The 11,670-nt window shown below is 55.7% G+C and overlaps 2 protein-coding genes across 7 annotated transcripts; both read right to left on the minus strand.

Annotated features, from left to right (window-relative positions):
- Positions 1–47: 47 nt before the first annotated feature.
- On the minus strand, positions 48–2,351 carry TTC9B (tetratricopeptide repeat domain 9B). Its single transcript, XM_045380200.2, has 3 exons — positions 1,922–2,351; positions 1,161–1,343; positions 48–261 (listed from the first exon to the last, which is right to left on the minus strand). Exons 1-3 carry the CDS (start codon positions 2,346–2,348, stop codon positions 152–154), a joined length of 720 nt encoding a protein of 239 aa, XP_045236135.1. The 5' UTR covers positions 2,349–2,351; the 3' UTR covers positions 48–151.
- Positions 2,352–6,459: 4,108 nt separating this feature from the next.
- Positions 6,460–10,899, minus strand: CCNP (cyclin P). 6 transcript variants are annotated; one of them, XR_012427603.1, is made up of 7 exons: positions 10,846–10,899; positions 10,585–10,764; positions 8,924–9,013; positions 8,690–8,845; positions 7,601–7,822; positions 7,366–7,517; positions 6,460–6,717 (listed from the first exon to the last, which is right to left on the minus strand). XR_012427603.1 is itself a non-coding variant. In XM_065534364.2 (7 exons), the coding sequence occupies exons 1-7, from the start codon at positions 10,849–10,851 to the stop codon at positions 6,562–6,564; spliced, it is 921 nt and encodes a 306-aa protein (XP_065390436.1). In that variant the 5' UTR covers positions 10,852–10,899; the 3' UTR covers positions 6,460–6,561. The 6 variants fall into 6 exon arrangements, 4 of the variants coding, with proteins under 4 accessions (XP_065390436.1, XP_065390438.1, XP_065390437.1 ...); XR_012427602.1 differs by having other exon boundaries at positions 7,601–7,855; XM_065534364.2 differs by having other exon boundaries at positions 6,460–6,739; positions 7,601–7,759.
- Positions 10,900–11,670: the final 771 nt, after the last annotated feature.

Raw genomic sequence — 11,670 nt, forward strand, 5'->3', positions numbered from 1 at the left:
AGGGATGAGGCCCTTCCTGGTCCCCCCAAGAACACCACACAAAGAAGTTGTGATCACCAGTGACAAGTGTTTTACCAACGAACACATGAGTCGGGGAAGTTACATGGTGAGGTGGGAGGGTGAGGGGTAGAGAGGTCCCCCTGGGTTGGCCTCAGCCAATTACATCCCGAGTCTGGGCCCCAGCCCCACTGTCTTCCCGCTGGAGGCTGCAACGGTTCATCTTCAGCTGAGTCAGCTGGATGTAACGGAGCACATTGGTGTCTGCAGGGGAGGTGGGCAGGGCATCATCTGGGTGTCCTGGGGCAGCAGGTGACTTCCACACCACCCTGGCTCACACCCCATTCTCCGAAGTCTCCAGCAGCTCTCTCACACAGCCAATAGAGCCAGAGCCCTTCCTCAAAGCCCCAGCCACAGCCAGCAAAGCGGAGGCATCGCACACTTTTATGTGCCTGTATTTGCGGCACCCTCTGCCAGGAATGCCTCTTCTCAGAGGCTCCTGTCACACTTCTCATCCTCCAGTGACATCTGCAAGAAGTCTGTTCTCTCCCAGCCACTTAACGGGAAAACTAATCTCGTCTCTGCTCCCACAACTCTGCACCTGTTGTAATCTCTCTTCCTTCCTTGTTGGCTCTTAACACAAAACCGAGTGTTGTGTCTGCCCTCCTGCACTCGTGTGTAAGTGCACACATGCACGCACACACACACACACCAATTTCCTGGCATCGCCCACCCGAGTGGATGAGTGGATGGTGGAGGCAGTGAATGAATAGGTGTGTGTGAATGGGTGAGTGGAGGAATGAGTGTGTGCGGTAGGCGGCCGTAGGAGGGGGTAATTGAGATGACAATGGGTGGATAGGGAAGTGGCTGAGCAGGTGAATAGGAGATATCAGGTGTGGCAATGACGGTAGATGAGAAACGACTGGGTAGATGTCAGAGGAGCGATAGGTGGATGGATGTTTGAATGGCGGGTGAAGGGCGGGGTGGATGAATGGATGAGCGGGCGTGTAGGGAGTAGGTGGGTGGCACAGCTCTCCCTAGAGGCAGCTCCGCGGGAGGAGGGCTCTGCTGTTCTGCCCTGATCTTCCTGCTCGTTCCCTCCGCTCCAGCCCCTTTCCCCGCCCTGGGCCCAGCCCTCACCTCTACGCGACCCCGCCACTCACCTGTGGGCTCCCGGCTGCGGGCCTCCTGCAGGTAGCGCAGCGCGCGTGCGTAGTCGCCCAGGTGGTAGAAGGCAATGCCGGCGCGGTAGGTGGCCTTAAAGTTGCCCTGCTGCTTCTCCAGCACCTTGAGACAGTACTCGCGCACGCGCTCGTAGTTTACCAGCTCCGACTGCAGCAGGCAAGCTGCGGGGGCGGCGGGGCCGGCACTCTCAGAGCCTGCTGGCACCCCCAAAACCCACCTGACCTCGAGGAGCCGGGGCTCCAGGCTGCAGAGAACCCGGCCTAAGGGATTGCTCCGGCAACCGGGGGCGCCAATCCGCTCGCCTATCAAAACAGACGCAACTGCGCCGCCGCTAGGTGGCGCCAAAACACGGACTGGCGCCGCTGGGCGATCCACCCGGAGCTGTCGGTGGGCAAGAGCACTAAGGGCCCGCACCGGGGCGAGGGCCGGGACCTCGAGCGGCTGGCTCAGGGAAGACTTCCTAACCTTAGGTCCACGTGCGGCCAGGGGGTAGAAAGAATGACTCAGGGGAAGCGGGGCCCTGAAGACCCGACCCAAAGACCATTTCCTGCATCCCAGCTCCCTCTAGCCACAGAACCCTGTTATCCCCTACCCCTTTCCTTGATCAAGCTCTGAAGTCTCCCCCAGAAGCCCACAGCCCTGGAATCTTCAGCCCCAGGGCCCCTGCCGCCACAAGTCGCCAAGCTCTCCCCATTGCCCCCTCCCCTTGTGCCCCATCCCCCACCCTTCGACGGCGTACCCGTGAGGGAGTCGTAACACTCCACCTCCGTGCTCTCCACCAGGCGCCGCTGCTCCTCGCTGAGACGCGCCGGCCCGGGGCTGCTGGTGGGCCCGGGGGCGGGGGCGGGCAGGCCGCCAGGGCGGGCCCCCTGCGCCGCCTTCAGCTGAAGCAGCGCTCGGTGGTACTTGCCGATGGCCTCCCGGAACTTCTTCTCTCGGTAGCAGCGCTGGCCCTCTGCCTTGAACGCCACGGCGGCCCGCAGGCTGCTGTCGAGCGCCGCGCCCAGGCTCCCCGACGGCTCTGGGGTAGGACCGGGACGAGCCGAGCCATGGCGGGAGCCCGAGCCCGGGCCGGGGCCCGGCGGGGAGATGGCGGGAGGCGGGCGCGGCGGAGGCTCCGGGGCAGCGCTGAGCATCAGCACCGGGGACAGCGCGCCGCGCTGCATTGTGGGAAACTCCTGCCGCCGCCGCTGCAGCTACCGCATCGCCCCCCGCGGGGCTGGTCCCCACCCTTTCTCCGCCCCCTCACCTCCGGCAGCCGACTCCGGCTGCCCCCTATGGGTCTAGGGAAACCCCTCGAGACTTCCCCCATGCTCACTCTCAGATTAGCCAAGTCCTAGTTCTCCAGCCCGCCCCCCAAATTGTTCCCATTCCCCTTACCCTCCCCACCCTCCTGCCTGCTCTTCTCCCTGGTGCCCAAAGCTCCCGAAGATTTCTAGAAGGAAAGGAAGAGCCTAGGAGGAAGAGCAGGAAGACATCAGCCTCACAGAAAGCTGGCTTTCAGCCCACTGGCCATTTGGCATATCCAATGAGAACACAGGATTTGGACCCAAGCTTCCCAAATTCAAATCCCAGCTTATTTTCTGACTAGTGGTATGACTTAGACAGCTCGCTTAAACCGCCTGGAACTCTGTATCCTCATCAGTAACACGGGACAATAATATCACCTTTAGGGCCAGGCGAGGTGGCTCACGCCTGTAATCCCAGCACTTTAGGAGGCCCAGGCGGGCGGATCGCTTGAGGTCAGGAGTTTGAGACCAGCCTGGCCAATATGGCAAAACCCTGTCTCTACTAATATACAATATTTACAAAATTTTTGTATATATACACAAAAATTATCCTGGTGTGGTGGCGTGCACCTGTAGTCCCAGCTACTCGGGAGACTGAGGCAGGAGAATCGCTTGAACCTGGGAGGCAGAGATTGCAGTGAGCCGAGATTGTGCCACTGCACTCCAGCCTGGGTGACAGAGGGAGATGCTGTCTCAAAAAAGGAAAGGAAAGGAAAGGAAAGGAAAGGAAAGGAAAGGAAAGGAAAGGAAAGGAAAGGAAAGGAAAAAGAAAAGAAAGATACATTAAAAATAATACCACCTTTGGGATTCATCTGTTAATTTATGAAACAAATATTCACTGACGTCCTTTCTGTGCCCAGCTCTGTGCTGGATGATGCTGGGACATAGCAGAGACTGCGTGAGCTTCAGACCCTACCCTCACTGGGCGCCCAGTTCAGTGGGAAGACAGACCAGACAGTGACAGCCCTGAGCAGGCTAGCCTGGGAAGCACAGGCAGAGGGGTCAGGGCCGAGGTGGAAGAGGCACAGGCAGGGGGTCGGGACTGGGATGTGGGAGGTACCTGCCCTGGGCTGAAGTGGTGATAAAGTCCTCCTGGAGGAGGGAATCACTCCATAAACAAGAGACATCTCCTTCTTGCCCTCACCCAGCTCACCTGTCTATGGGGGAAAACTAGTGAGAAGGCGAACAAGTCCCCAGGAAAGGAAGCATGCAGGAAGCTTTCAAGAAAAAAACCGAGGGTGAATTGCCCTTCAGTCCTCCTTAGCTGACTCCTTAGTTGTGGGACCTGGGCCAAGTTCCTCTATCGTCCTCCTTGGACTTCCTCTGTGTGACATGAGGATAAAAGGCAAGTTAACCTCAGAGCGGTTGCAGGAACGGAATTATCTTATTCGGGTAAGGCACTTAGCACAGGGCTTCATACATTAATGGGCAATTAACAACTGGTGTTCTTTTTTTTTTTTTTTTTTTTTTTTTTTTTTTTTGAGACGGAGTCTCGCTCTGTCGCCCAGACTGGAGTGCAATGGCCGGATCTCAGCTCACTGCAAGCTCCGCCTCCCGGGTTCACGCCATTCTCCTGCCTCAGCCTCCCGAGTAGCTGGGACTACAGGCGCCCGCCACCTCGCCCGGCTAGTTTTTTGTATTTTTTAGTAGAGACGGGGTTTCACCGTGTTAGCCAAGATGGTCTCGATCTCCTGACCTCGTGATCCACCCGTCTCAGCCTCCCAAAGTGCTGGGATTACAGGCTTGAGCCACCGCGCCCGGCAACAACTGGTGTTCTTATCATCCATTAGACTCTGAGTCATGTGATCATGAGGGCCTGGCTCTGAGTCAGCATCCATATATAGTTGTTGAATGAATGAGTGTGTGAGTGAAAGGCATTATGCATTACTACTCCTTCCCCCTCCCCTGAGACTCTAGCTTGGGTCTCAGCCCCAAGAGTCTCCACTCTCCCCACCTCCACCCCCACAGCACATCCTCCAGCTGGAGGTCCCATGGCAAGTCACATGTGACAGACAGAAACCGGAACTCAGCACCTTCCATCTCAACCACAGCATCTGCCTCTATCTCTTATTGTACTTTGCTGTAAAACGATTTTGCTGAGTTTCTCCCTTATCCCTGAGGTCCAGCCTTGAACACCTCAGGGGTGCAAACATTTTCCTCTCTGCATCTCCAAACCCAGGCTCAGTTAGGAGTATAAAACTCCTGAGTTTGAGTTCTTGAGCAGTGCACACACCTTTCCCCACTTCGGGTGTGTCTGTTTTGTAATTAAAAACACGGAGATCTGGCTGGGCGCAGTGGCTCACACCAGTAATCCCAGGACTTTGGGAGGCTGGGGCAGGTGGATCACCTGAACTAAGGAGTTCGAGACCAGCCTGGGCAACATGGCAAAACCGTGTCTCTACCAAAAATACAAAAATTAGCCAGGTATGGTGGCATGCACCAGTGGTCCCAGCTACTTGGAAGGCTGAGGTGGGAGGATTGCTTGAACCCAAGAGGTGGAAGTTTCGGTGAGCTGAGATCACACCACAGCATTCCAACCTGAATGATGAAAGAGTGAGACCCTGTCTTAAAAAAAAAAAAAAAAATCCGTTGATTCATAACCATGTTTTCTGACCAAGTAAATGCCTAGGTACCTGGGCACAGTAGCAGAGGACAACCATACCTAAAATCACAGTCCTGCTGGGATACAATGTTAACACTTTTACAACACCTCCTAGGTGTCAGACATCGTCATAAAGCTGTACTTTTTTTTTTTTTTTTTTTTTTTTTTTTTTTTTGAGACGGAGTCTTGCACTGTCTCTGGGGCTGGAGTGCAATGACGTGACCTCAGCTCACGGCAACCTCCACCTCCCGAGTTCAAGCAATTCTCTTGCCTCAACCTCCTGAGTAGCTCAGATTACAGGTGCCTCCCACAACGCCGACTAATTTATTGTATTTTTAGTAGAGACAGGGTTTCACTATGTTGACCAGGCCGGTCTCAAACTCCTGACCTCGTGATCCGCCAGCCTCGGCCTCCTAAAGTGCTGGAATTACAGGCTTGAGCCACCGCACCTGGCCGCTTTACGTATATTTTAACTCACATCCTCACCACAGTGTCGGGAGGTTGGTACCATAATTATCCCCGTTGACACCTGGGCATTTCCCAGGTTAAGCATATCAGACCCCATTGATCAAACTCTCACTATCCAGGACTTACTACTACAAACTGATGACCTTCACAGAGCATCTTCCAGGCCTGGGAGACCCTATCTTCATAGCCCAGTATATGTGATGCATTGGGCTTGTACTACCACTAAGAAATATTGAATTAGGCCGGGTGCGGTGGCTCACTTCTGTAATCCCAGCACTTTGGGAGGCCGAGGCGGGAGGATCACCTAAGGTTAGAAGTTCGAGACCAGCCTGACCAACATGGTGACACTCATCTCTATTGCAAATAGAAAAATTAGCTGAGCATGGTGGCAGGCGCCTGTAATCCCAGCTATTTGGGAGGCTGAGGCAGGAGAATCATTTGAACCCGGGAGGCAGAGTTTGCAGTGAGCTGAGACCGCGCCATTGCACTCCAGCAGCCTGGGCAACAAGAACGAAACTCCGTCTCAAAAAAAAAAGGAAATACTGAATTAGTTGACATCTAAAAGCAGATTTAGAATTGCAGAATTTCAGATTTACTTGAATAAGATCTGAAAAGCTGGCAACATCGAGATAGCATTTCTTCTGACCGGGGCGGGCATTCTCAGCTCCTCGCAGTCCCCATCCTTCGTGATTTCTTGCCAGTCCTTAAGGGATCCCAGTTTTATCCTGCTGAATGGCCCTTGGGGAAGCCCGCCATTGCCCCCTGGTGGTGGAGCTCAGAATTTGCATTTTATATCCCAGCAACCATTAAAGGAAGTGGTGAGAACATCCAATCAGAGGGATGCGAGGCCTGGAAAGCGACCAATCAAAAGCTAGAAGGGACTGGAATTCGCCCAATGAGGGCAGAGAGCGCTCAAAATAAAATACATTCTTTTATTGAGATGAGAGACGGACATACACTGGGAGGGTTTTGGGGGTTTTTTTGTTGTTTTTGTGACTGAGTCTCAGCGCTCAGGGGGGCTCAGGCTGGAGGCAGCGGAGCAGGCAGGCGGCGGCGAGGCTGGTGCCCTGGCGCTGGGGCCGCGCGTACTTGAGGAAGACTGCGGCGCGGCCCGGCGCGGGACCTCGGAGCGCAGCGCGGGCCATGCACGGCTCGAGGGGGCCCAGTTCCTCGGGGCTGCAGCAGGGAGATGGAGAAACTAAGGTAGGACAAGGGGTTGGAGATGACCCATCCTTGGAACTGGAGACTCGTGAGAAGCAGCGTCGATGTGGGTCCCCAAGGACGGGTCAGGGGCTCTCTTGAGATCCGGCACGCGTCCCATCCTCAACTGGAGTGACTAGGTGAGCACCGGGGAGAGGTGGACACCCAGTTCTTCCTACAGGGCCCGGCTAGTGCGGAGTCGGAACACGCAAGGAAGCAAAGAGGGGAGCTGAGGATGGGCAGCCATCCTATCCTGGGGGAAACCGTGGTTCGCCCTGCCACCTGGTAGCATGGTTAGCGGCCCTAGCAGCTAAAGGGACCCCCATCCATCACCAGATACAGAGATGGAGGACTCGAGGCCTGAGAGACCCTTCGTTCTCAGCCCTAGAAGGCAACAGGAGCATCTTCTGGGCCTGGGAGACTATCTTCCACCCTGGAGCAAGGTTAAGAGCCCCCAGATCTGGACTAATGGGGTCCTCCCACTCCATTCTCTCCCCCACACAGAAAAATCAAGTCTAGGTGCCACCTCCTCCCCAATAATGCTCTCTCGTTCTCTGAGACGGTAAAAATGACCAGGAAGGGAAGTCCCTGAAGCTGCTGTGATCCCATACGCCAAGACTACACCTGTAAAGTTCCAGCTGGAGCCTGGAGCCCGCGCCGTCTAGCAAGCGGTGCGCCAGGCTCAGAGCCGCAGCCGCGCGACGACCTGGCTCCCATCCCGCCGCCTCGGCCTCCAGCAAAGACAGCTCCAGGAAGTAGGTGGCAAGTAGCATCACCTGCAAGTGAGGCGGGGCGACTGTCAGGCCACGCCCCACCTCGCGTCGGCCACGCCCCCACCCCCGTATCCACGAGGATTCACCTGGGGGCTGCTCCCTGCCAGCGCGGCCAGCAGCCCGAGGCACAGCAGCGGACCCGGGTGGTGCAGCCGGAAATCCAGGCGGCTCAGGATGCGGCGCTCGGCTCGCAGCAGCTCCGCCCGCGAGAAGGAGTCGGCGCTCAGGAGGCAGAGGAAGGCGGGCTGCAGATGGGGAATGCGCGGGGAGGTGAAGGAGTCTTGGATCCCGGCTCTTTACTCCCTGCCCTGAAAAGGCCCCAGGTTCCGGACCTCAGTTTCCTGGTGTGTAAAATGGGGCCATTGACTTGTGTCTGGAAGTCGTAGAGAGCACGGGCTTGAGAGTCCTGGGTTCAAGACCTGGGTTCGAGTTCAAACCCCACCATCTGCTCACTGTGACACACAGGACATTCACTTCAGCTCTCTGCCTCATTCCCACCACCCCCCCGCCCGCCGTAAAACAGATACTACTCCCTGCTTCACCAGGCAGTTCTGATAAGGCACTAAATTCATGCATGTTGACGGTAACTATTCAAGATGGCCTAGTTTATATTATTTTTATTTACTTTTCTAAATTAGAGACGAGGTCATCTTGGTTTCCCAAAGTGATATACCTTTCGGGTTGTTTTGTTTTGGAGTGCAGTGGCGCGATCTCACCTCACTGTAACCTCCGCCTCCTGGATTTAAGCAATTGTCCTACCTCAGCCTCCTGAGTAGCTGAGACTACAGGCGTGCACCACCACGCCGGGCTAATTTTTGTATTTATAGTAGAGACAGGGTTTCACCATGTTGGTCAGGCTGGTCTCAAACTCCCGACCTCAAGTGATCTGCCCGCCTCAACCTCCCAAAGTGCTGAGATTACAGGCGTGAGCCATCACCCCCAGCCTTAAGACAGACTATTCTAGACAGAGTCGAAGTTCCAACTGTTTGCTGTGAGGCGAGTGTCTTCCTCTCTCTGGGCCTCGGTCTCCTCTTCTGTTTAAGGGACACATTGACAGCCCCTCCCTCATACATATGAATCCCAGACACAGCACGGTGCTTGGCACACAGTAGGCACTGAATCAGTGACTCCCCAAAGGACTCCATCCACCCTCCCAAACCCCACCCCGGAAGTACCTCGGGAAGCACGCACTCTTCCATTTTGCACGCCACAAACAGGCAGGCCACGCTCAGCAGCTGCAGGCGATGTAGGCGCACGCGGCCAGCACTCAGGTAGGAATCAAGCAGGTGCACCGCCAGGTAAAGTGTGTCACCAGCCAAACCCAGGTACTCCTGAGGAGGGGCACAGGTGACCACGGGGTCCCAGGCGGCGACGCAAACTCAGCCCCCCACACCCTTCCAGATACCTACGTGCACCTGGACCAGCCAGTCTACCACCAGGGCGCGCATCTCCGGGGTCACAGCGCGGGGCAGGGCTCTCCGGGGCAGCATGCGGCACACCTGGGATTAGGGCAGGGATGCCTCACTCTCCACACCTGCGCCTCTGCCTTTCTCCTGAGCTCCAGCCCTGGGTGTAGCAGCCTCCTCCAGTCAGTTGGACATCTCAGGTGTGCCACACCCAAACTGGCCTCCAAATGAGCTCCTCTTACATGTCCTCACCTAGAACTCTGGGCTTTGTTTCAGATGCCTCCATACCCACCTCTCCAGTCTGTAGCCCCCAGAGCCACATAGTCTCCTGGGTGTCTCCCCCTAGGTTCCCAGAACTTCACTTTTTTTTTTTTTTTTGACGGAGTCTCACTCTGTTGCCCAGGCTGGAGTGCAATGGCACGATCTCAGCTTACTGCAACATCTGCCTCCTGGGTTCAGGTGATTCTCTCGCCTCAGCCTCCGGAGTAGCTGGCATTACAGGCATGCAGCACCACGCCCGGCTAATTTTTGTAGAGACGGGGTTTCACCATGTTGACCAAACTGGTCTTGAACTCCTGACCTCAGGTGATCTGCCCACCTTGGCCTCCCAAAGTGCTGGGATTACCGGTATGAGCCACTGCGCCCAGCCTCAGACTTCAACTCTTGACCACCAATCCTCAACCTCTCTGCCTCAGAGCACCCAAAAGGGTCTTCCCAAAGAAAGATCTGACCAAGGAACTCCCCAGCTTATAAAACCCTTCCATAGCTCCCAGTACCCTTGGAGAAAACTCTAATTTCTTTCAGGCTCTGCTTCAACATCACCTCTTCCCTCTCTCCCCCGACAACCCACACATCAGCCACAGCCACCTTCTTGGCTCCTAGACTATACCAAGCCCATTCCTACCCCAGCTCCTTTGCACTTCCTGTTTCTTCTACAGAGAGGGTCCTTCCCCAACTCCTTGCACGGCCTTTCCGTCATTCAACTAACATCTCCATGACTTTATCTATACTCCTCCCACCCGATTACTATCTCTTTGTCTCAGCGTTTTCACTCTGAAGATGTCTCCCTGTGTGCTTTGTCTATTTGGCCGCTAGGCTGCCAGTCCCACGAGGGCAGGGACTTCCGCCCAGAACACAGGTGTCTCTCAGGTCCTAACAGAGATCCTGGCCCAGGAGAGTCGCTGGCAAGACGTTAAATAAACTCCTCCCTTCAGTCTTCCTGCCGCAGCACCCCTCTCATAGGGATGTCTGAAGGCTGGCAAGGGCAACGCTTTGGTGTGGATGGCCTTTCCCTAACTGTCCTATGTGTTTGCTCATCTCCCCAGAACGAGGCCAGCACTGCAGCATCTCCAGCGCTTAAAACATTTGCTACTAAACCATTAAATATTTGTTGAATAAAATGTGGAGGATAAGTACGGGGACCACAAACACCCCAGGAGGGGCTGTAAAGAGCCCGGGGACGGTGGGAAAGGGCATTCCCAGCGGTAGAAACAGTGCTCTGTGAAAACAAAACAACAGCCTGGACGTTGCAGAGAAGGAACGCCGGCCGCCAGTGATGGGGCGGAGAGAGGCTGGAGCGGTGGGAGTTCAGAGGTGGTGTTGAGTGGGTGCTGGGTGGGGGGGCTGGCGTCGGCCTCACCAGGGCAGGCGGCGGGTCGGCTCACCATGGCTTCGGCGAAGATGTCCCCGGCGTACTCGCGTTCTCCCTGCAGCCCCAGCGCGCTCAGCGCCTCCTCCAGCCCCGGCGGCCTCTCCAGGCGTCTTGGGGAGACACTGGGGCCCGAGGGGAAGCCGTCGGGGACTGGGTCGCTCGAAGGCTCTGCATCGAGGGAGGCAGCGGGACTCTGCAAAGGAGAGGGCCTGGGGACTCAGCGCCTAAAGAGAGGCCTGAGCCGGGAGCCGGGCCCCTGGTCCCTGCCTCTCACCAGCATCCTCCAGGAGGGTGTTGCGGGCGAGGCCAAGCACCGACCCTTGCAGCTAGGGGAAGAGAGGCGCGGCGGGTGCTTTAAATGCGCCTGGGCGCGTGCGCACTGAGCCCGCCTCGCCTGGGCAGGTGCACAAAGGCGAGTGCCCCGCAGGCTGGCTCTGTCCTCTCGAAGCCCTCTGAGGTCGGGCAGCTGGAGACAGAGCCTCATCCTGCTGCCCAGAAGCAGCCCCTCTGAGCCTCACTTTCCTCGACCATAAAGTTGGGATGATTTCAAAATGTAGAATCGGGGTTTGTACCGTCAGAGGATGGATGTACAAACATAGATCAGAGGTTAGAATGACCCTTGTGGTGTCGGTGTCACAATGGAATTGGAGATAAAATTGTGTGAACACATATATAGAAATAAGTGTTGGGTATGCACACATGTATTTCCTAGCTTAGTCCACTGGGAGGGTTTAAGAGCAATGACACCCCAATAGTAAGAAGCACCGGTACCATCCAGGCCCTGGCCGCCGCATCCCATTCTCCACTAAAAGGAACCAGGTCTACTTGGAGAAATGGCTGATCCCAGGGTCATACAAGAGAAGGTACAATATCTGGAATACTTTTGTGTGGCAGAAAGTGTCCCAATGGCAGGGCAAGTCACATAGATGCAGAAGTCACTAGCTAAATCTAGAAAATGTGAGCATCAAGATGATAGTCACAGATCACAAACCACTGAATAAAATTAAAATACATGTTTATTCTGATATAACTCAGACAGTGGGAAAGAAAAGCTCTTCTAATCCTTAGAATGTGAACTAATAGATGTGTTTTGTTTTCA

This window comes from Macaca fascicularis, chromosome 19 (genome assembly GCF_037993035.2).
Source record: "Macaca fascicularis isolate 582-1 chromosome 19, T2T-MFA8v1.1".
NCBI classification, from domain to species: Eukaryota; Metazoa; Chordata; class Mammalia; order Primates; family Cercopithecidae; genus Macaca; species Macaca fascicularis.